Source organism: Leptodactylus fuscus, chromosome 8 (assembly GCF_031893055.1).
Source record: "Leptodactylus fuscus isolate aLepFus1 chromosome 8, aLepFus1.hap2, whole genome shotgun sequence".
Taxonomy (NCBI): Eukaryota; Metazoa; Chordata; class Amphibia; order Anura; family Leptodactylidae; genus Leptodactylus; species Leptodactylus fuscus.
The window spans coordinates 4,808,577-4,834,164 of NC_134272.1; the positions used below are offsets into that span (position 1 = coordinate 4,808,577).

The window sequence follows — 25,588 nt, forward strand, 5'->3', positions numbered from 1 at the left end:
CCTCCTCTATTTTTGCACAAACCCAAGGAATGAATAGTTAATGTTCACTCCAAGAAGAATTAGGACAGTTCTTTAGGGGGGTAGAATAATTAGATCTTTACACATCGACACGTTACTCGTCTACTGGAAGCTTTACTACTACAAGTCCATTTTTTAGGTCTGGTTTCAAAATTCACATTGCAGCGACTAGAGTTGATTTGAATAGTATTCGGAATACCTCGCTCCCATAGGAATGAATGGGAGCGGGCAAACAACAAAGGGCCACTTCCATTCATTACTATGGAGCGAGGTATTTCGATTACTATTCGCTCATCTCTAGTATCTGTCAAGGTTCTATGGTGACATTCGGTGGCTTAAATAAATAAAATTGTAACAGATTACAGAATTCCTAAAACCTCAACGTTGGCAAATGACCAACAAGATCATGGACGTAGTGACCAACTCAAGACGTCTGACCTCGTTTGAGAGGACATCTCCCGAGAAACTCATGGTGATCATCGACAATCTAGGAGATGGTGGTCCCATCACTGGTGTATAATACAGGTAGAAGGGGCTTTTCAGGAGATCTCTGTGTAGAAGCTTATCATAGGGACCTATACAGATCCAGGGTCAACATCCAAAGCCTCTACCATGTAACATCGCTAACCCAAAGAGCACTGGAACCATGAATTCTAGATATTGCAACTATAAGGCCCATTGCACCCTGGCTTTTATATATCCATAGACTTAAACTGCATTTTGTTCGGAGATCCAGTCCCACAATATGATAGTTATCCATTATGCTCTACGTCACCAAGGGACTACGGTACAGAATACTAATCCCGTGGTGAGACAAGGACTCCGAGCATCATAAATACCTAGAATACTGTACAGAGTTCAGTCCAGGAGATACAGCCAAGTCTATCACATCATGCATCAAACATATACATCCAAGGTTTCCATATGTAAAAGAGTCCAATAATGGACAAAAATAAATCTGTGAAACTGCAACAAAGAGGAGATACATAAATGCAACATAAAAGTATGACAATACATCAGACAGGGCTCAGAACCGTGCTAGAACATTGTACATATAGAAGATTTTCACTTGCCAACCCTATAAATATGGGTTATCTTTAAACAGCGATTCAAGCCCTGAACTCATGTTGGGTTCTGGAACCCACATCTACAAGCCAGCAACCATCAGAGGTCCAAGTTCCAAGAACAAGGGAACTATTTCAGAAACCAAAAATGCCTCTGTGAAGTTAATCATACCCCATGCTTTACAAGTCATGAATGCACAATATGATGTGGTATTCAGACTCTATTAGACCCAACTGATGTGGAAATGATGCAGTACCATAAATATAATTCATAACATCTCAGACATTAATCATCTCCAGCAAACATCCACAGCAAAATCTGCATCAAAAGAGCAAAGCTTGGCATCATGTCTTTTCATTAGATGCGGGGAGTCACAGACAGGGCATTTATAGAATGAATCATTGCTATGTGAGGTGGTGGGCTGCGCCAGTACAAGGAGAATGAGAGAAACATTCAGGAGACACAAGAGTCGGGAAAGGTCAACCAGCTAAGTTCGGGTGGCATGTAGACTATTTGTGGAAGTGGATTAGGAAGCACAAAACCACTTTTAATAAAGCAGAATATTAGATGCTACAGAAAACCAGACTAGGATACCAACATATAAGAGCACGAAACATAGGTCTCACTCACATGACTATAGGACATGGATTCCAAAGAAGTGAACTTGTAACCCTCAATGCACTAGGGGGCAATGATCTTACTGCTGCAACCACCCCACTAAATCCAAAGACTGAGCATTGGAAGGATAAAAAAAAAAAAAAAAAAAAAAACTATGGGCCTGCACCAAGAGGTTGGCATGCAGTTCATTCTGGAGCAGAAAGTTCTCATCAGTTTGAGAACGGACCAAAAAGTGGCCAAGCACCAAGCCAGGAACAACAGGGCCTCGTTTCCCAATGAAGAGACAGCAGAGCCACCACATGAAAACCAACTCCATGAGACCACCAGGTACCCTGTGCAAGGTAAAGGGAGACTACCCTAGCACTGGCCATGTGGCTGAAGAAGAGCAGTAAGCAACATCTCTATTATGGGTTTTCATGGTCTTCCAAAGTTGTTCAATTTCCCCAAGTTACAGGAAAGACCCTTAAAACACCAACCCAGCTGACATTTCTGTATCCTTACTCCTGCATGTCAATCTCATACTGTACTTGCATGTACAATCCGTGTGTAACACAATATGGTGGCTCCAATGAGAATACAATGTCTCACTCACTGTAACAATTGCCGGAATAAAAGTCAATTCATAGAACATTTTTACAATGAACTCAATCTTGGTTCCCAAAACGAGTTGCTCATGTTCAAGGGACCTCAAAGCAGAATTTCTAGCCAACAGATCACATCTGGTCTAACAAGTAGACCTTAGCATCGATCACTTTCCAAGGACAATAGAAGTTATTTAAAGTTACTGAGCTACTGTATCGTTACAATCCGAAGGGAAAGGTTGCCAATTGTTGTGAAGGATGCAGCCAGATGCCCTTGTCAGAAGCGGCGGCGTTCTCGTGTATCGATCTGTGGATGTGCCTGTGTGCTCAGCCAGCATTCAGTCCTACCATCCTAGTACCTTGTCATTATAAAGGCCTCTAGAAAACTAGACGTTGTGCAAACAGTCGAAAAAAAAAAAAAAAAAAAAGTTAAAAAACATTCCAGGAACACGGAGCAGTCCAGTAGCGAGTAACACTTTCCACCACATCCTGAGCCACTCTCCTGTACAATTTACTAAGTGACGCCACACAAAGCTATTGAAGTCCAGAGTCCAGAATTAGAATTAAAAAAAACCTCTGCTAGTCAACTGCACACAGTCCGGAGAAAGAGGCGGGTGTTGCGGTGTACACTGCGCTCCATTGTCTACGTTGGGAGGTGAAGGGGTGAGCTTCCAGTTTCAAGGATTAAACACCCTTTCTCCTAACATGCTCTTTGACCTTCTGTCCTTTAACTTCAGTCGGATAAATTAGCTGTCGTTTGTTCCAATTTTACATTTCCGCCGTACCGCGCAGGCATAGAAGGATATTATCTGGATAGTTATTTATTTGGGGTTTGTACGGAGACCAATATTGAAGTTTTACAAACACGATTGAGTTAGTTTCAAATGTCATTCAATCCCCAAATAAACTTTACGATATTGGCAAAACTCAGAGCCAAGGTGGCCATGTCTAGAAGAGCACGGTAGGTCAGTATGTTAAGGCGGAAGAGAGGATTCGCAACGTAAATTTTGTCAGGAATTGGTCATGAAATTTTTGGAAAAATCTACTTGTAGCCTATTGCTCCAATACACTTCCCAGCTCACACCGGTCCTAGACCCCATAGGACTAAGAACTCACACTATTCAACCAATCTGATGAGAAAACAGTTAACCCAGGAGCGTTCATACTGCATTATAAGGAAATACACACTCATTCGATACATAAAGTATCACCAATACCAAACCAATAGTGAAGTAGTCAGGAAGGATAGAAGTAGAAGAAGCAATCTCAGCATGGATATCTTAGGACTACCCTTGGCCAGCAGAGTTGAGTTGCTGACATTAGTCCATCATGGGAACCAGTATTGTAGCAAAGGTATGCAAAATTTCCTTTTTCCATAATGGATTTTTATAGATTACCAACAAGAACGTGAAGCCAACAGCAGGACATGGCGGAATCTGTGCCACAAACCAAAACTTATCCATGCTCCATGTTAAAGTCTGACCCAACGTGCTTACCTTGACACTCCGGTGGTGTATTCTTGACGGTTGGCATTTAACACTGCTGGTATTACAGCAGCCTGTGCAACGTTTCACCTCCACACAAGGCGGCCATATCAGAAAGTTTGCAGATGTTGGGTCAATTTGGCTACGAGGTATCTCGTAAATAACAGTCCTTGTTTTACAGGCTGCAGGGATAGCTTCCTCTGTTCAACAAAAATAGAAAATCGTCACTAAACAAAGTTTTTGATTTTATGCATATAGATTCATTTTTAGCAGCAAAACAACGTTTCCTTGCAGTAGGAGTCGGCCATATTGTTTATTTGCACTTTTAACACCCGTCCTACAACTAAAGCACCGCACAAAGTTATGAGTCAGCAAAACACCTGCTGCAATCCCAGTCATACAATCTGTCACCTATGTCTTGCTAAATATATACTCTCTGCAAGTGTGAAAGTTGAGTCTATGTGCTGTGTGATAATCATTCTTTGTGAATCATCCAAGGCCAACTCTCCAGACACCCTCCGCAATGAAGTGGAGCTCGTAGAGACTAAGACAATTCAAGCCAGTAAAAAATCCTTGTGAAGGGCAAAGCTAGGGGATGGTCACCCATGGGCAGTCATGGCAGCCAGAACTATAGCAAGACTAGCAAGTTATTAAAGAAGCTTTTAACAGAACAAATTCACCCAAAAAGACGCTGTATATCAAAAATGATCGGAATCAGACAAGTAACATGAAGCCCCTGGGCCCCAGTGTAAAACCAGTAATGGTGCACCCTGTCTGCAAAGTGTCATATAAAATAGGGATATACTTTATGTGGCGGGGGGATATTTGTGGACCCTCAGCGTCCAGGGAGGTAACTGCTGCCCCTATAGCTGTACCCATGATCAGAATGGAGATTGGAACCACAGCTCAGCCTTCTAACATATTGGTGGCACAGATACATCAAGATATTTTCTGAGGACAATGGCCACCTGTCCCCTGTGCAGAGGATACATTTGCAATATCTGCACTTTCTATTCTACAATATTCATTCCAGGAGCTAAAGGGTCGTAATAAATGTATTATAAAGCCGCACCTGCACGGACCAGAAGAGCCATCCCTACCTACGACAGCAATAACACAACATCTAAACTCTGCAGCAGAATATGGCGCTGCCCCAGATACAATACTCAGGGTCTTCCACCACGTAGTGACCAATGAAAATTACAATTTTGCAAGTCTGACAGAACAATGGCGCAGGTGTGAGCACTGAGCGCACTATCGTACTTCTATAGTTGTGTTACAATGGCTGGCTATCCTGAATACCAAAGGACAGGGGTAGGGAACCTTGGGCTCTCCAGCTGCTGTGACACTACAACTCCCAGCATGCTCCATTCACTTCCATGGGAGTTCCAAGTACAGAAGAGCAAGTATGCATGCTGGGAGTTGTAGTTTTGCAACAGCTGGAGAGCCGTACGTTCCCTACCCCTGCCGTAGGGGGAAAACGAGAAAAAATAAAATCTCACCAATGCTTCGCTTCCTGCGAATAGGCACAGACCTCTTCTCTTGAACATGTTTATTGCGATGGAAGTTGTGCGTCTGCGATTTTAGGTTTCCTCCTGATAAATCATCAGGCCCTATAAAGGAGAGGAAAAGAAAAGAAAAAAAAAAACATTAAGAAATAATAATGAAGACAAATCAGACAGTTTACAGTATGATGGCGGGTCTCATATTCCCACATGAAAGTTAGTAAAAGGACTGTAAAACGTTTGTAATGTTTGGGCAACGCACCCACATGCTGAAGGACGGAGCAGCAGATATGTGTCAGGAGCGGGATACAGGCAGCCATGTTATTCTAACCCCACAAGTAATGATTAAGGGAAACAATTAAAGGTCCCATTATACTGCTTCAGTCTATTGCACACGGGGAGGAACGATCAGCTGGACTGGAGCACAACTAGTATTCCTAGGGGGATTATTTCCAATAACTGGCCTGATAGTCACTAGAATCAGACACAAATAACACCACGCTGGCTCAGTGGTTAGCACTGCAGCGCTGGAGTCCTGGGTGCAAATCCTGCCAGAAACAAATTCTGCAAGGAGTCTGTATTTCCTCCCATACTTCAAAGACATACTGATAGGAGAACAATGAAAAAGCAAAAAGTAGTGGACCCTGCAACCTCTATATAACAAAAAAATAAAAAAAATAAATATATAACCATTATATACAAGACACCTTTCACTAAAACAAGTTAGATCTGTCCTTTTCCCTAAAGTTTTCATCTCAGTCTCCGACTCTTCCACAACTACAATAGCAGATACAGACCCTAGACAAGACTGGTGGGCGCTGGAGCAGGCCAAGGCCCCACGTGGATGAGGGCATGGTTGCAAATTTTTCAACAATTGCACTTCCATGGGAGGAATTCTGGGGTTTGCACTAGATTTTCTGGTCTACAAAGCGTGACAAAGTTGCAAATTTTTTGGCGCAAGTTAGGTTTTTGCACAATTCCTTTCCTTTTGCCATCCTCACCACTTTCCACCAGTCCCACTAGAATGATGATCACTTCTACCACTTTACTGGAGTGTGTAACGCATGAAGTCTATGCCAAGCTACAAGATGGTGGAGACTGCAGTGCAGGAACAGAGCCCTGTGCAGGGTGCGCCTTGTCTATAAGGGGACATGCTCCACCAGCACAGGAGATCCGAAGACGGATGTTGGACAACTTCTATATAAAACCTGCTCACACACACGTTGAGACTTTAATAACGGATACAGATCCAAGAACGGCCGTCATCCTAAACATCCATGACACCATATATCCTAAACAGCAGACTCTCCAGCCATTGCAACACTACAACTCCCAGCAGCTCCCAGCGTAAGGTTTGGTTTTTGCAATGACTGGAGAGTCTCATATATGTAACACGAGTCAGATCCCGAAATGCGTAAACAGATATTTTCATTTCAGTATTTTGACTGGTTTATGACCCTTTCAGTAGTAACATTCTAGTTCGCCATTTTGCATTCTTTGCCGCTTCTAACCTGCCATTACCGCAGGCAACGTAAGTCTCAGCCATTCCCCTGACATGAAAGGCTTTGATCGTGCGTTCATTGTTTCCATATCCTACATATCTTATTCTATCCGAGACTTTCTGGGAGGTGCGGGCGGGGGATGGGGCGGGAGACATCGCCAGCAGTTAATTTAGAATGGTTTCGTGGCAAGGACCCAAATAGTTTCACTTAAATTTTTTATGCCCTGATGTCCTGACAATGTTTAGAGAATGGATACAATAGACGACAATTAGTTCTGTCTTGTTCCGTAATGTATCTGAAAATGCAACTTGATCATTACCAACAAAATGGCAAAATGGAGGCGCGCCAAGTAAACGTACGAGAAGAAAAAAAATGAAGGTGCTCCTACGTGGAATGACTCGGGATCGCCATTCGTTTTAACATCTGCCAAAAAAGGCAATTACGTTTTCAGGAGCCCGGAATGGAGTCGCCGCGCGTTGATCTATGAGACTAGGTAGACAAAACAGGATTGAATTCACAAGAACTCACGGAGACCAACAGCGAAGAAAAAAATATTACACAGGTTACTTTGCATGTTAATCTAATTGCGAGGGACAAACCAAAACTTGTAAGACTATTACCGTCAGCATCGCAACCTTAACTATAAGGTAATATTAAAAGCAATGGTACAGGATTGTACCGCTCATGGGCCCCGAGGGGGCGGTGCCTGACACCAGCAGAAGAGTCATGCCCCGCCCCTTTAAGCCTTTTTGTGTGCCAGTCTTCAATGAAATCTGGCATTCTATTCAAGAATCAAAGATCTGGATATATACTCGACTTAATGTGGGACAAAGTGCTAGGACTGGAGACGGTTTACATGTAGATTAGAGAATCCTCCGTCTGGGCCTGCAATGTGTCCCGGGCTGACTCCAGTAACACCTGCCTAGATGCCCGGACCGGCTGTACTTTTGCATTTTTGTCATCAGAGCCACCTTCAATGGTCGATTGACTTGCGTATCTGCCAGAGTTCTGAGTTATTTTCGGCAGTCCTCACTTCTCTTTGCAATTATGTTCTGTATATAGCCCGTCCCAACCAAATCTCTTCCTGCCCCGCTGTCATTTTTATTTTAGCAGCGGATAAAAATGTCACTCGCTTCCTCGGCTCGGGCTCAAGTTGCTGCATAAGGTTTTAATACCACATTGCAAGATATGACATAAACTTTGGAAGGTCGAACCTCACAACAGCGACTCCAGGTCACACTACAGGCCCCGAAACAGAACCATTACCAAAATTCTCATTTCTATTCCATGTGGGGTTGAGTGTTTGTATACAGGGCTGGGCAATGCAGGGAGTCAGTCATGTCTAATTCAGTCCCCTGCAGGATTAGCGAGTCATGACATTCTAACCTTCTCCACTAGGGGGCGACACCTGCCAGGTGTATTTTGCATTACACAGAGCTCAATCTATTTGTAATAGAAGAGAGAAAAATTCGGAAATGTTGATTGTAAGGGCCCAAGCCAAATGGCGGCCTCCACAACAATGCAGTAAATATATATATCCATCATGTATACTTGTGGTAATCGATCGCCTCAGTGACCCCAATAGTGTCAGATTTTTATTAAACTCTGCAAACAAGCTTTGGCGGTTGCAGTTGGCATGAATTATTGACTATATCGCCATTATTACCATCCCACATATTAAGGTTATCTGACGGCAGGATCCAGCTCTATGAATAAATCAGTCCATGAGGTTGCAGATAGTAACGGCACCCAAGAAGATGGCAGAGGTTCCCTGCGCCTTCACTTATAAATAAGTCTATGTAACTCTGTCGCCAGTGTTTGTGCAATATTAGATGGCAAGGCAGGGGCGTAGCTGTTGGGGAAAAGGGGCGACTAGGGTGTGTGCCCCAGTGCTGGTTGTCAGGAGGGGACCCAAACAAGCCTTTATGTATTTAGATACAACATTAGAAAACCAAGCTACAGCTCTGACCAACGGGTGCCATATAGGGCAGGAGTAGGGAATCCTCGGCTCTCCAGATGTTGCAAAAATACAACTCCCAGCATGCAAACTGTCTCTGCTGTTCTTGGAACCCCCATGGAAGTGAATGGAGCATGATGGGAGTTGTAGTTTCACAGCAGCTGGAGAGCCGAAGGTTCCCTACCCCTGATATAGAGGAACCTTTCTGCACCAGTTTAGGATACTTTGTTACTCCTCATGCGAGTGCAACCTTCCTTCCTGTAGGCCCTGGTTCTAGAAAATGACTATTTGAGAAAGAAAATGCAGCTCTCCTCCAATAACAACCTCAATTTAAAAAAAATAATAATTAGGATTTAGCCTAAATAATACCGCCATACAGTGCCAGGATAAAATTGGTATGCAGTTTGTAATGCCAATGTAAAAGAGTAGATTGCAAAGTGAAGGGAATTATATACTATAGGAAACTTGACTAATTTTATCCATCTCACGCCTAGACACTCCATTTTGGCATTAAATGATGGAAACCACTCAACTAATATGCAATATCCATTTAATACTTCCTTGAAGAGGCGACAGATCATGACCCAATGCCCAAAAATACCAGAATACACCATTGGACAATACTTATAGTTGCTGCCAACTCTCGGGGATTCCCAATGAGACAAAGTATCCAGACAGCCGTGCACAGTCAGTAGCTTATAGGTCAGGCACATTTCCCGCACGCTACATGGAGCACAGACCAGAACTCCAAGCATCAGTCCTCTATGATGGTCGTAGTCCCTGCCTCCCCGCAGAGCTGTCCTGTACCCAGATCATGATTATAGTATGGGTCAGTGGTCCTGCAAGGAGATGGGGACCCCAAGCATCCTAGGAGGTCTAGTCCAGGGCCCTGCTTAGTAATGCTGAAAAAAAATAAAACAGCTCCAAAACTCACGTAGGCCTTGTTCGCACAGTGCAATTTTCAAAAACATTTGAGGATTTTGCAACGACAACACCCATCGCTTATTGTCAAAACCGGCAACACCTTTGCAGAGGCAGCGACTCACATGGGGACAACTTCTCTATCTGCAGGGCTGTGTTGTGGTGACAGACTCCCTTTAATATAGGCGGTCCGGGTCAATTCACACATGGCGCATTTTTCTGTCAAACATTTAGTCACAGCAAAGCTTGCACTGCAAACACATGCAGAATTGATGGATTTACTGTGGCCAGATAAACGCACCACGTGCGAATCCACCGAGTGTGCAGCTTATGGGCCCAAACACTTAACTCCCATCCTAAGCCCCAGACAGTACAGGAGGCCTAGGGAATGTAGCCTCTCCTTCCAGCGTTCAGACCATACATCCGTTCACACGGCGGGTCACGCAGCTCCGCACGCTTTCACCATATGGACTGAGAAACGTCGCCATCTTCAATTGGAAGTTCAGCGTTATTTTCCTCCTTTCAAGATAAAAGCTCCTTTTATCTTAAAGATGCACAATCAGCTGTCTGCGACCGCGGTGCTTCATTACCTGCTCAAAGCTCAGTGGCAAAAGGGAGGTTGTGAAGCAGAAAACCTGGCCTATATAAATAGACCTGCAATTATGCCCCGAGTAAAGGATGTGTGAATGAGGCGAGGAGCGCCGTGTCCTACAACCCCGATACACAATGGGTTGGATCCAAGGGAAATTAGCCTTGCAGTCTTGTTACAACAGGCTCTCTGATCCGCCACCACTCATTTGTTTAATACCCGACAAATAATTGCTCTTTATTATTTATGACCACGGCCAAAGTTAGGAGGTCCCAACACGACTTCAAAAGCAACGCAGACTTAATCGCTAAAGGCATGCACTCAACAGAAGCTACCACCCCGACGTTATCAAAGAGTCTTCCCTATTCATTAGAGACACCATCATAACACCGCTATTGTCAAATATCTTTTCACCACCAGGCATAAGCTTCTTCTCTGGTTTATAGCTCTCAAGGGGGGGGGGATCCCATTCCTGTCAACAGGTAGAAGGCTACAAAAATATCTGGTGCCACATAATCCCGGATAATTGGAATAATTATGGCATCTCTTCCCTTAGGCTTTATAAGGGATATTTGGTAATTATGTTACAAAAGCATTGGATGTTCTTCACAATGTAGCTCATCATTCTAAACAGAATTTTGCAACACATCAGGTGCTTGAAAGTTACTGAAAAGCAGAACTACGGTTATTCCAGGCCATGCATGGAGCAGGGTAATGTCTACCGGGATAGTTAGTAACGATTCTGGTTGACATCTCTTCTTAATAGGAGTTACGAACTAATGGGTCACCGAAGGGGATTGAAATGGGCAACAAATATTGTTTACAGTCCCTAAACCACGTGGACCATTGTGAATGTCACCATTGCCTCCCGTCTACTCTATGCGCACCAATGGAAGGCGGTCTGAAAACATGTAGTATAACACACCAAGGTTGAGCGTATACCACAGACTCAGCGCTGTATCCAAAATATGGCAACATAATCACTCAAGGCACACTGGAATGCAAGAGCGCCCCCTACCACATACATGGTTACATGCCGTTATCTATAAGCTATCAATACTTCAGAACATTGGAGTCAAGAACTTCTACAAAGTGGCCAAATATACGTCTGCCGTACAACTACGCTCCGTTACAGAATGTGAAAGAAAGAAGTGAGATAAACTCCAGGGGAAACCTATCCATCGTGCACATGGAATTCAGGAATGGGCAGCGTCATTGCCTGCATTGTATGTAGTGACTATGGAGTCTGGCCCGGCGTAGGGAAACCTTATTCTGGAGCAAGGCGAATGTCATTGAGAAATATGCAAATTTTAACTCCACCAGAAGAACAAAATCTGTCTCTAGTGCCACCTATAGGAGGCTACCTTGTAAAACAAGGTCCGACCCACTAAGAATCCCATCCAAACCAGAGGTACCCCCTGCTCCCCGACTACAGTCATTGAAAAAGATATGACTTCCCAAACCGCGTCAGCTATCACAGGCATCTTAGAGGGTCTTGAAGGAGTGACACAGTTTTTACACGTGCTGCCTCCAGACAAGGCCGAGTACCTGAAGCTACACCACAGACACAGGTCCACACCATAAATGTGTTTTGGTGCAATTTTTTCTTTTAAAACTAATAGGCATAATAGAAAACAAAAACTGCGCTGTATGAACACAACCTAAGGACAGCGATTAGTTTCTTTAATGAAAGTCTTGTGTCGTTTGTAACTATGTAACCAACTCGAGACAAGCGAGTAGTAAAATGCCAAAGCTGTTGATAAACATCCCAGAAAATGGAGTCATCCATTCATAAATATGGCACAACCGGCAGCGATTTCTCTAATGACATTTTAGTCATTTGTGACACATGGATCCACGTGGCCCTTCCAATCGTTCCACCAAGCCGGAGAATATTTCAGGAACCTCCGTGGACACAACAATTGTGCCGTTACACGTTGACATTTCCCTTCCATAACAACAGATGGGCTGTAAATACACCGCGACAAAGCTACCACCAAAATCATTATCAGCGCCCCCTCTTCCACCAAGGTCTTCTCCTCTGGGACCAGGCCATGAACATGAACACAGGTCAGCTATTCTGCTAGCATCTCCCACCCCATAGGCCTCCGTTCCCCATGAGAGTTCGGGCACACCCACTCATTATAAGCCCTGTTAGTTTATCAATAGCTCGCCTGCTATTTATTGGCCTGGAATCTGACCTCTCTTCTTGTTTAACCATTTGCGGACCAGGTTATGGGGACATAGGGTAACAACATCCATAAAGCAGAGATGAACAGGAGAAGGTAAAAAGGAAATTGAATTTACCTACGGAATCAATCTCCAGGAGGCGCTGTAGGTCACTGATGCTGCGGATTTCACTGTGAGCCAGTCTCTCGATCAGCTCCTGAGGGAACTCGGCTTCCTTAATGCAGCCAGGGAAGAAACACATTTAAAAATACAGTTCATAGACACTTCCCAATGATAATCCACTCCCACTATATAATGTGCTGCTCACATGCTGGATCCTCCCTTAGTACTGAGCATGCTGGAGCTAAAGACGGAGAACCTCCAGCACAGAGAGACTAAAGTACCCAAGGGCTTGTCCCAATTTCAGGTACCTGGAGCAGGCCTACCCAGTCTCAATGTCAAAGGGGGAAAGTGCTGCACAGTCGCAATGAAAAACAAACGTCACACTGACACAATTGCGTCTTACTCCTTATTTGCTTCTTATCGGTGACCTGAGTTACCTTTGCACCCACCTTGCTTTCTCAAAGTTGTCACTGAATGTCATTTCCCTGCCCAATTTACTAGCCGGAGACTGGAGTCATTCAGCCAGTCATGTAACAGGAGCAAACTAGACTTGCAAAAGGTGTCTGTGTTTTCTCTAAGGGAGCATGTCAGCAGTCTGGAAAGCAAGACATAAAGGCAAGAAATGGAAAATCAGCTCATTGTGTGCTGCCCTATAGCTAAAGGGCATGCAGAAAAGACAAGCCTCCAGTCCACGGCCTAGTCACGCACCACTGACAACTGGGATCTAACGCTCGGGTGGAATAGACAGACAGGATTGTAAGCTCTTTGGTCAAGACCAGCAATATTAGTATTACTAACCCTATTAAGGACACGTTCTGATGATTCCTTTATATGGTTAGCCTGTCTTTTGCATGCATGCCCTACCCCCCTTAACCGCAGTTCTGAAGTGGTTGCATGGTTTAGTTATTTCAACCTGTAGTAGCATTATATGAAAGAAACTACTAATGGCTTTGAAGATCACCACATGCATCGGGGACGGAAAACAAAACTCTTTCAGAAAAGCCCACAGGCAGGTAACTGCTTCCATCTACCCACAAAGCCAACAACAGGAGATTTTTCTCCTTTTAAGTACTGGGGGGGAAGGGGGGCATTCACAGGCAAGTAACCACAACCTGCACTTTGTCTGCAGACTGATCTAAATGCTCTCCCCTTAAAGGTAGCAAGGTGGGAAGCAAGAAGGGCACAAATCCAGGCCACCAAGAAGCACCCGGATTGCTCTTTTCCCCTTTACAAGGCCAAGGATATATCTTACACTGGGTACAATAGAGCCCTGAAACTTTACCAGCTATGCCCCAGTTCTCACACATGCTATAGGGCACAGCTCACAGTCAGCTCCGTCTGTGCTGGAAGACACCCGTCATGCCATAGAAGTTACACCTAATCACAACTGCACAAAACACATTGATACAAATGTAACAACAAACAACAAACAGAAATGTAACAGCTCTGAACTTGATCTTCACAGGTCTATGGGCTTCTTAATGCCAACGCATGGCAAGGGCAAACATTTCCACATCTCCCCCTTCACAAATAAACTGCAATGCCATTATGTGCAGCTTCAGATTTTCCACAAGAATCCTACAAATCCCATTAATTATAGCTTAGGAACTTTTGTACTGGGAGGCAGAATACCCAAGACAGATGTGCTCAGCAGAATCTATAACATCAGAGCACATGTGTAGGGCCTTCCACATAGTAGCGTATAGAAAGGAAGGGAGTAAAATAGCATTTAGGAGTCCAATGTGCTTGAACATGCCCTAGTCTTGTCTAGGCATGGACACAGAATGTGGTTCACTGCACTAGTCAATGGTGTGTAATATACATATCAATATAGCACTTCTGCTATTTCATTATTAAAGCCACCATGGGAGGCCAATGCAGACAAGCCTGCAGCAGAACCTCTTGGGAGGCAGCTGTCATATATTGTCAGAGCATCCGCATCTACTGCAGAACCTCCTGGGTGACAGAGCTGTCAATCACCATCTTAGAAGATGTCCATACAAATTAGACTATATTCTGAAATATGCACCAAATGCAATGCACATTAAGGACAGAAGACTGGACAAAACGTGGACATTTTGGGTGGGGGCAGAATATTTGTCCAAAGTATAACCCGTACACTCATGCACCTATGGCGACATTGGGCACATTCAATAGGTTTTGGAACGATCAGTCTTTGCATAGACTTTCCGACACTTTAATGTGTATGTCTGCAACTTGCTCAAGTGCAGGTGACTTGCAGCATGGTCATATGAAGAAGCTCTTCAGGATCTGAGGCTGCTGTGAGTAAATGGATTAGCACTGTATGTCTTTCCAGCCCTGCCCTTAGTGCAAGTGTGAAGGCTGCTGGTGTATAGGAGGCATTGTAGGATTTGAATACATATGCCATTTAGACAAGGTTCAATGCACACAGAACATATAGACAATATGAAGACAAGCCAAGACCTACCTCGCAGAATGAAGAAGACAGGTAGCAGACGCCTAGAAGCAAAATCCAAGCCCAGCTCGTCATTGCGTTCTGCTGCACTTATTACTGAATGACAATGCAATGTCTTGATGTAGGAGCTGCAGAACTGCTCCTGTGTCTGGGGGAGTCAGTACCATCCCTTAGAGGGGGATCAACACCCCACCAAATGTGTTGGATCTGCTGGACGTTTTGAGGGGTTGGGTGGGTTCTCCAGGACCAACCTGATCTTTCTCCCTTCCCTTTAATTTTTTTTTTTTTTTTTTTTTTTTTTTTTTGCAGATGGGTTGATCTTTACCAGGCAATGAAGCTCAGGGTCTGCATGTTGTGCACTGATCAGACCAACATAAAAGCCCAAGGAGGCAGCTCTAGATTTCCACTGAAACGCCCATCACCTGTCTGCATGGAGCTCCTATGTACCCCCTCCCTTCCCAATCATTAAATGCACAAAGGCAGCAAGCACTGGCTCTGGCTCAGAGAAAGAAGCAAAAGAAACCAAGTTTCCAAAGACTGGGATCTTGTCAGGTCTTCTGCACAGTGGTCAATGAGGCAGCAGATCCCTGGAGTTCCACCTGGATGGAAAATGGTTTAAATCCCAGGGCGAGGAAGCAGCAGCAGTGTGAACGAGTAACTCCTGGGGGATGTCAGCTGCTCACAGCTCTCTGCTGTTGGGAGAGTGAAATAATCTGGAGCAAGAGATTATAGCATTGCCAACCTCCCATGCACCGCCCCCTCTGCCTGTACTAAGCAACACAACCACAAACAGCCAAGTAGTGGGCTGGTTCACTGAGCCAATGCTGCCTGCCTGCTAGTCACTGACTGATGCCTGGGAGATTAGGGGTGCAGCTATTACTAGTGCCTGACTGATGTATGGGAGATTAGGGGTGCAGCTATTACTAGTCACTGACTGATGCATGGGAGATTAGGGGTGCAGCTATTACTAGTCACTGACTGATGCATGGGAGATTAGGGGTGCAGCTATTACTAGTCACTGACTGATGCATGGGAGATTAGGGGTGCAGCTATTACTAGTGCCTGACTGATGTATGGGAGATTAGGGGTGCAGCTATTACTAGTCACTGACTGATGCATGGGAGATTAGGGGTGCAGCTATTACTAGTCACTGACTGATGCATGGGAGATTAGGGGTGCAGCTATTACTAGTCACTGACTGATGCATGGGAGATTAGGGGTGCAGCTATTACTAGTGCCTGACTGATGTATGGGAGATTAGGGGTGCAGCTATTACTAGTCACTGACTGATGTATGGGAGATTAGGGGTGCAGCTATTACTAGTCACTGACTGATGTATGGGAGATTAGGGGTGCAGCTATTACTAGTGCCTGACTGATGTATGGGAGATTAGGGGTGCAGCTATTACTAGTGCCTGATTGATGTATGGGAGATTAGGGGTGCAGCTATTACTAGTGCCTGACTGATGTATGGGAGATTAGGGGTGCAGCTATTACTAGTCACTGACTGATCTATAGGAGATTAGGGGTGCAGCTATTACTAGTCACTGACTGATCTATAGGAGATTAGGGGTGCAGCTATTACTAGTCACTGACTGATCTATAGGAGATTAGGGGTGCAGCTATTACTAGTCACTGACTGATGTATGGGAGATTAGGGGTGCAGCTATTACTAGTCACTGACTGATGTATGGGAGATTAGGGGGTGCAGCTATTACTAGTCACTGACTGATCTATAGGAGATTAGGGGTGCAGCTATTACTAGTCACTGACTGATGTATGACAGATTAGGGGTGCAGCTATACATTACTAGTCACTGACTGATGTATAGGAGATTAGGGGTGCAGCTACACCTTCCATGTCTGTCAGTTATGGGGTGATAAGGAATACATTTATCCATTGCTTGTCACTGATCTGTAGGGGGACTCGTTCATTTATTGCAGATCACTGAATTCTTAAGATATTGTGGGTGTAAGTATATGTTACTGGTATATTGGAAGATTGGGGTGCAGTGTAATGGAGGGGTCAGAGGTGTATCTGGACACCGCTGAGCAGACTGAAGTGGCTTGTCTATGCTGGATGTCCTGCAGGGCATTATATCAGTGGGGTATTTATTACTGCCCCTGAGCAGATAACAAGGGATTCTCGCTGTAGTATATGGGACCAGCAATGGAGCAGCCCGGGAGGAATTCAGGGCGTTGTAATAGAAGCCATGTAAGTAGAGACCACCAATAAGATGGCGGTAATAGTGAGGGATCGCCGCTGCTCAGTCTGCACGGATCCTGCTCTAAAACCCCCAGCATGTGATGACATCCTTCAGTGTGAATTCACACTCTGCAGAATTTGTGCGACTGTCACAAGAGCTGAATGCACTTTCTACAACAAGGTCATTGAGATGAACGGAGCGGGCGGCCATATGTGAATATTCCCTTACCAGAGGGCTCTGTGTGTGCCATATATTAGGGAATGGCTACGCCAGCAATTCTCCGGTATATAAGTGTCCTTACTGAAACTACTTTGTTTTCCTAACATGGTTGCCTAGCAGCAGACATCCCCAGCAACAGGTGACACCACTGGAACTCTAGGTAAGGCCTCATAACCCGACGCAGGCCGAGGCTCTTCTGATGGGGGGTCCGAAGCTCCATTACATTGTGATGATAATAGAGCAAGTCAGGAGGGGACGGAAGCCATTGGGTTGTCATCCGCTAGGACATTGGTCCTCTCTCGGCCTGCACACTCGGCCTGCACTCTCGGCCTGCACACTCGGCCTGCACTCTCGGCCTGCACTCTCGGCCTGCACTCTCGGCCTGCACACTCGGCCTGCACACTCGGCCTGCACACTCGGCCTGCACTCTCGGCCTGCACACTCGGCCTGCACTCTCGGCCTGCACTCTCGGCCTGCACACTCGGCCTGCACACTCGGCCTGCACTCTCGGCCTGCACACTCGGCCTGCACACTCGGCCTGCACTCTCGGCCTGCACACTCGGCCTGCTATATCCCTTACACCTCTTATACTTTTTAGGGGAATCGTGGCCGTCAGTCACTAATACTGGAGGGGTGCCTGGATTTTAGGCCTTATTCACACGATGGCTGTTTTTACACCCCAGGGGGCAGATTTATTATCTTGTCTATCAACCAATCACAGCACAGCTTGCATTTTATAACAGCAGAATACAAAATGAAAGCTGCTCTGTGATTGGTTGCTACAGGCAATGGAGACGGTGTCATAGCTGTGCCCCGTGGGCCTGGTTTTAGTGGCTGCTCCACAGATTTGCACCCGGTGACGCCTCTTATAATCGTATCAGGGGGGGGGAGGAAGGAAAAAAACAAAGAAATTCATCCATGAAGGCAGAATATGCGATAACTGGATGTAAACGATCAGGTTTGTGTGACTATAGCCTTAGAAAACCATATGTGATTCCTTCTAAGAACAGCGCCTCAGCCGTCCACAGGAGGAGTCAGGTATTGCAGCTTAGTTGTATTCTATTCAATGGAGCTGAGCTGTATTATCAGACACAAGCCGTGGCCCCAGGGCGGTTTTAGGAGAAGGCAGACATGTTTTTCTAATCTTGGACGAGCTCTTTCATGTTTAATATGAATTTATGTCATTTCTATCTGAACAATCTTTACTCGGTTCCAAAGTCTAGCACTTAGTGAAGGCGCAGACGGACGGCCATGCCAGACCTGTGTTTACCTAAGAGGGTTTTCTCAGGATAGAACCGGTGGCGCATTGCTAGGGAAAGCCACCAATGTCCGGGTGACAGATCCGACCGCTGTGACCCCGAGGATAGCTGGAAAGCAGTGACCAAGCAGAAGACCAAGCGGCACGGCTCTGTAGTCGTTAATTCTAGGAAGGGGTCACAGCACTCAGACAATGATGGCGTATCCTACTACAGTGTCCCTAGGAGTTGTCACCAAACTTTCTACAGATCCTGAATGACACATAAACAGGCATTGCTGTGCAGACTTAAAGGGGTTGTCCAGTTCTTATCCTCAAGATGAGGGTGGGTGTGACACCCGGGAGTCCCACCGCTCACCTGTCTGCAGCGCTGTGACCCCTTCACTGTTTGCATCACATGCCATGTCATCACAGTGTTATCCCACAGAAGTGAATGGGGTGAGAATGTAATTACATTACACGGGTGCTATAAAACAGAAATGAGGATAGTGAAGAGGTCGCGGCTCTTACAACAGCTGATCGGGAAGGGTCGCAGGTGTCGGATCACCACTTCTCTCTTATTGATAGCAGGCCCCCAGGTTAGGTCATCAATAAATATCCCTCTCCTCAATCATCTTGCCTGTGTCAGTCTTCACTGTATCTCTGGCATTTTATTCATGAACCAGGTATTTCAGGATAAGCAGTTGCTTCTCTCCAGACAGCTGTGTTACATGATGTGTATTTATTGGATGGCGGATCTATCTTGAGCCATGGGTGCCATCTTTGTGACCGTATAGGCGATCATGTGAAGACTGCGAGGTTATATATTTATCAAGTTCTATCTGTAAGTGATAGGGAATTGTCCTCCAACCTTAAACCTATACCTACCCCTAAACCCTGGGCTCCATAGGTTCTGCTCTTCCAGCAGTGTCAGCGCCACCCTTGTCCATGGTCTGTACCTGGTATTGCAGCTTGTTTAGTCTCATTCATTTGGGTGCAGTTGAGCCTCATCCGCAGACGATGGTGGGACAGGTCCTTATTTCTGATTTAGGATGACCCTTAATGTCGCTGCCTTTATACTAGTCTAAATTGACCATAGAGGCAGCCCCTGTACCTTCTATAGGGTCGCACTAAACTCTGTTTAACCCCTTGTGGTGCATAGAGTTGCCCAGCGTGACCGCTCTCGCCTGGACCAACAGATGTCACACAAGGGAGGTGGCACCAACCCATGGACCATACCAAGGTGATATAGCACAAGGAATGGTGGCCAGGCCTTGCATGTGTCATGTATGTATTTCTCTCCATGACCACAGTCGATAGGCGGTTCTGTCGCAGTAGAAGACATTCCACTTAGTGTAACCTATGCCGCCCGGAGCCTGGCACTATGTATTGTCTACAGAGAAATAAAATTGTATTGTGGTAATAGCACGGGAAATCAATCCCCCTGTCTCAGGAAAGGCCATTAGGTCATACATAGCAGAGCTAACGGGAGCCGGCGCTTATCTGTATGGGCCTCATTCCAAATGATATTAAAGTCCAGATTTTTTGAATGGGATTCTATTTCCAGCTAGACACATGTAAACATATACCCGCTACAGAGCCCAGAGGCCGAGACAGGCTGCAAGAAACGAGACAGCCGACCGCCAGCGCTCACCTGCGTGCAGAGTCAGACCGAGGATCCCTGGGCCCATCACATATGATGATTCGGGGGGTCTGGCCTGCAATGACTCCATGGTACCCAACACATTTGGGTGGAAAGTATTGTGTTACAGCCAGTCCAACACTGTCTGCAGGCATATATAGTGATAGCCAAGACCCGCAGGGGGCAGCTATGGGGGGCAGACCCTGATACCCTTTATAGTCAATTGTTAGCATTAGACAAATCCGTGCTCTTGTTTAATCCATTCATCTGATCCTATGACGGAATGTGCAATGGCGGTGACATACACTGAGCTTCTAGAAGTCAAAGGGTAACCTAAAATTCCTAGACCCCTTCAGGGCCCCAGATATCAGGGGTCATGTATAATGCTTGTGCCCCATGTAATGGTATGTCATGGCCAAGCATTGGTGCAGCAATATAACACCCAATTGTCACTTTATGAAGCTCTATATAGACGGTGGTAGATTATAATCTCTCCATGTGATCGGTACCTGGGGCCATGTCAAATAAGACCTTCAAAGAAGGGAACGGAGAGGCTACAAAACTCACCCAAACTTCTCCATAGTTGTATAACTTTGCAGCTCCCAATAACCCGTCATTGACAAGATTTTATAACTTCATAGTGTCTGCTTCATGGATTTTACAGAACTTTTATGGCATTAAATAGGGGAAAAAAAACTTCACAAATGAAATTTGCTAAAAATTCAATTCTCCGGATTTCTGGATGTTTGATGTACTTGATCGCCCTCTACTGGGAGGATTTAGAAGCGCATGCGATTTTCTGTATTTTATATTTATGTTTTCTGTTTATAAATAGATGTTACATTTTATTCTAATTATTAGAGCCCGTTCACACCACCCTGTTTCCCATGATCCATGAAGAATTACAATATGCTCTATTTTTTTAAAGATCTATTTTCATGGACACTATTAACCTATAGAGAAGTATTACAGTCACCCCAATAGAACTAAATCCTTGATGTGACTTTTCACAGGGACCATGGGAGTCCACATTGCATAAGCCTGAGGCTGTCACCCAACTTTCCCAAACTCTTGAATATTATGTTGGCTTGTTACAGTAACACAGCCCTGCTCCTCGCACTCTTGCTTAGTCAGCTAGATCTGACATCCAGGATGATCTGACACCTTTTATTAAATACTTAATGAAATGAAAATACTATGCATTCCTTTCTGAGACTGCGTGACACATCTACGTTCGGTATTCTGTTCGGGAGTCTGCTTGGGGACACCCCCAAAGGAATACCGAATGCAGTGAGCAATGAAAGCACACGGACCCCATAGCCTATAATAGGGTCCGTGCGTTTTCCATGATTTCACAGACCCTATCCATAGAATAGATGGAGCCAAGCCACAAAAATGGTCAGAAATAAGACTTGTCCCATACTTTGCAGCACTGTCTTACAGACACTGATCCGTACAGAATATGGTAGTGTATGTGGCGCCATAGAAATGAATGGAGGGGAAAACATATCAGAAAAACTATGTTCATGTGCACAGAGCCTTATTGGGGAACTGTAGTATGAATAGGACGCTACAATGGTATTACATGAGCTGAATATGGCGGCATTGTCTTGGCTCTATATGACGGTATGACATAGCCCTGCAAGGAGTTGGTATGTTCTCCCCATGTTGCTGTGGGTTTCCTACCACACTCCGAAGACATAATGATAGGGAATGTAGATTGTGAGCCCTGCATGGTATTGTGACGACAATATCTGTAAGTCGCTGCAGAATATGACGACGCTAAATACGTAAGCAAAATAAAGAAATACGTTATCAAAGACGCAGCAGAAAATTCACTGTTTTTCTACTATGTTTTGCATTTTTGCCCCCACCTAGACTATGCAGAATTTGCAGCAGGTAGATTTAACATGCTGTGTTTTTTATGAAGCATGCATTATTTATATTGTTGCATTTATTTTTCTGCAATGTGGGAATGAGATGAAATAAAACCTTGTGCACTTTGCTGGGGTCGTGTTTTTTCCGCTGCATTTCTGCAATGACCAAATACGCTGCATTTCTTCAATATGTGGCCTGTTGAGCAGCCATCCTGCTTTGCTTCCATAAGACCTAATTATTTAGGATAAGCGGCTGCCGGCCACCTTTGGCGCTCCTTACTTCAATCAATAAAATGGTATAGCAAGTATTCCTAATGGCAGATTTTGGGACCTGGTCTGCCAGTTATAAGTATCATGACTATGGGGTGAGAGCAGACCAAACATCTAATATTGGTCTGGTCAGCGGTGTCGGTTGTTCTGTGATGTCTGCGCCGTGCACCCTATAATATGATCCTATACCGTCTGCGTTCAGCCATTTTAGTTCACCTCCAGTTATACAGTAACCCGTCTCAGCCAGTAGACAAAACCCGCAGCCGGAATTTTAGCCCCTTATCTATGGAATCACTCCAAGGGCTCCAATGGCCCCATTACAGGGTAACGCTCCTACAAATTCACTTGTAACAAGGGGCGTATTCATTCCCAAACAAAGTGATTCTCCCCCAGGGGAGGGGGCTGATGATTTTAGATTACCCCAGGCTATAGACCAAGCTACCTGACAAGTCATTGACCACATTGTGATTTAAAATAAAGTCGTCCATTATAAAGGTGAAGACTTGGACAATGAGCGGCCATCACCCCATCCACCAATGTAACTCACATGCAAAATCCAATAACATTTAAGTGGATTAAACACAAAACTATCACCCAGGTAGACAATGGGCCATAAATGCATTGCCAAGACGCAGCGGCCTTTCATCTAAAGCTTCCACCTTCATTCTGAAGGAGCATTTCAAAAGAGAATGGGAGCCCTGGAGGGCTGAGATCTAGCTGGCTGGGGCATGCTCGCCAAGGAACCTGTGCTTTTAATGTGCGCTCCTCTAATGCATACAAGTCCTCACAAACACAGGCATAGCCTTTCAACTGTGCATGATGTCACTGCAACTTGCAGGGTGGTCTTGGAGGGGGGGGGGAATCTGAAGATTTTGGAAAGGAATAAAAGGCCGGTCAGGGTGGGAGCGGGTGGAGGAGACTTGGAAGCAAAATGTTTTATCAGAAGGCTTGTTCTCAGGTAGCGGCTTCTGTATAGAAGGTATTCAGAGATGATGGCGCTATACGCTGCACTTAGAAGTAAGGATTTGTATAAGGAAAATGCTCGTTCGTAAGGATTTGTAGTGAAGGTGAAATAATTCCAATGTGGTTTAATATATAAGGTGGGACTCACACTAGTACTTGCTCCTTACCCCTTAGCACCTGAATAATGGAGAGGCGGACCGCTTAAACACAGGTTATACATGGAGCCTGGTGGATCCCATTGTATATAAGAGGGTCTGTTGGGTGTCTGTCATTTTGGATTTGAAAGAGGTGAACAATGGTGGACTGGAAACAGTCAGCACAATGAATGGACGTAAAGATTGTAACCCCCAAATGTAAAGCACCATGGAATTAATGGTGCTATATATATATATATATATATATATATATATATATACAGTCCTATGACAAAGTTTGGGCACCCCTATTAATCTTAATCATTTTTAGTTCTAAATATTTTGGTGTTTGCAACAGCCATTTCAGTTTGATATATCTAATAACTGATGGACACAGTAATATTTCAGGATTGAAATGAGGTTTATTGTACTAACAGAAAATGCGCAATATGCATTAAACCAAAATTTGACCGGTGCAAAAATATGGGCACCTCAACAGAAAAGTGACATTAATATTTAGTAGATCCTCCTTTTGCAAAGATAACAGCCTCTAGTCGCTTCCTGTAGCTTTTAATCAGTTCCTGGATCCTGGATAAAGGTATTTTGGACCATTTCTTTCTACAAAACAATTCAAGTTCAGTTAAGTTTGATGGTGGCCGAACATGGACAGCCCGCTCTCAAATGATCTGAAAACAAAGATTGTTCAACATAGTTGTTCAGGGGAAAGATACAAAACGTTGTCTCAGAGATTTAACCTGTCAGTTTCCACTGTGAGGAACATAGTAAGGAAATGGAAGACCACAGGGACAGTTCTTGTTAAGCCCAGAAGTGGCAGGCCAAGAAAAATATCAGAAAGGCAGAGAAGAAGAATGGTGAGAACAGTCAAGGACAATCCACAGACACCTCCAAAGAGCTGCAGCATCATCTTGCTGCAGATGGTGTCACTGTGCATCGGTCAACTATACAGCGCACTTTGCACAAATAGAAGCTGTATGGGAGAGTGATGAGAAAGAAGCCGTTTCTGCACGTACGCCACAAATAGAGTTGCCTGAGGTATGAAAAAGCACATTTGGACAAGGCAGCTTCATTTTGGAAACAAAAATTGAGTTGTTTGGTTATAAAAAAAAGGCGTTATGCATGGCGTCCAAAAAGAAACAGCATTCCAAGAAAAACACATGCTACCCACTGTAAAATTTGGTGGAGGTTCCATCATGCTTTGGGGCTGTGTGGCCAATGCCGGCATCGGGAATCTTGTTAAAGTTGAGAGTCGCATGGATTCCACTCAGTATCAGCAGATTCTTGAGAATAATGTTCAAGAATCAGTGATGAAGTTGATGTTACGCCGGGGATGGATATTTCAGCAAGACAATGATCCAAAACACCGCTCCAAATCCTCAGGCATTCATGCAGAGGAACAATTACAATGTTCTGGAATGGCCATCCCAGTCCCCAGACCTGAATATCATTGAACATCTGTGGGATGATTTGAAGCGGGCTGTCCATGCTCGGCGACCATCTAACTTAACTGAACTTGAATTGTTTGTCCAAAATACCTTTATCCAGGATCCAGGAACTGATTAAAAGCTACAGGAAGCGACTAGAGGCTGTTATCTTTGCAAAAGGAGGATCTACTAAATATTAATGTCACTTTTCTGTTGAGGTGCCCATACTTTTGCACCGGTCAAATTTTGGTTTAATGCATATTGCAAATTTTCTGTTAGTACAATAAACCTCATTTCAATCCTGAAATATTACTGTGTCCATCAGTTATTAGATATATCAAACTGAAATGGCTGCTGCAAACACCAAAATATTTAGAACTAAAAATGATTAAGATTAATAGGGGTGCCCAAACTTTTTCATAGGACTGTATATATATAAAAATAAGTAATAATAATAATAATAATTAGGTCATCAGAGAAAAAGCAACATTATAACACTTGGTAAAAAGGCAATAAGCCATAGATAGATAGATAGATAGATAGATAGATAGATAGATAGATAGATAGATAGGAGATAGATAGATAGATAGATAGATAGATAGATAGATAGGAGATAGATAGATAGATAGATAG

At 44.5% G+C, this 25,588-nt stretch overlaps 1 protein-coding gene across 4 annotated transcripts in view; it reads right to left on the reverse strand.

Annotated features, from left to right (window-relative positions):
• The window catches only part of PDGFA (platelet derived growth factor subunit A), a 28,003-nt gene extending 12,345 nt beyond the window's left edge, over window positions 1–15,658 (reverse strand). For all 4 annotated transcript variants that reach the window (XR_012717391.1, XM_075285931.1, XM_075285930.1 and 1 more), the window contains exons 1-4: window positions 14,982–15,658; window positions 12,548–12,644; window positions 5,269–5,379; window positions 3,779–3,966 (exon numbers count right to left, since the gene is read on the reverse strand). Coding sequence is in view for 3 of the 4 variants with exons in the window: in XM_075285931.1 (XP_075142032.1) it covers window positions 3,779–3,966; window positions 5,269–5,379; window positions 12,548–12,644; window positions 14,982–15,044 (459 nt within the window). In the remaining variant the exon portion in view is untranslated. The remainder of the gene's footprint in view (window positions 1–3,778; window positions 3,967–5,268; window positions 5,380–12,547; window positions 12,645–14,981) is intronic.
• Window positions 15,659–25,588: the final 9,930 nt, after the last annotated feature.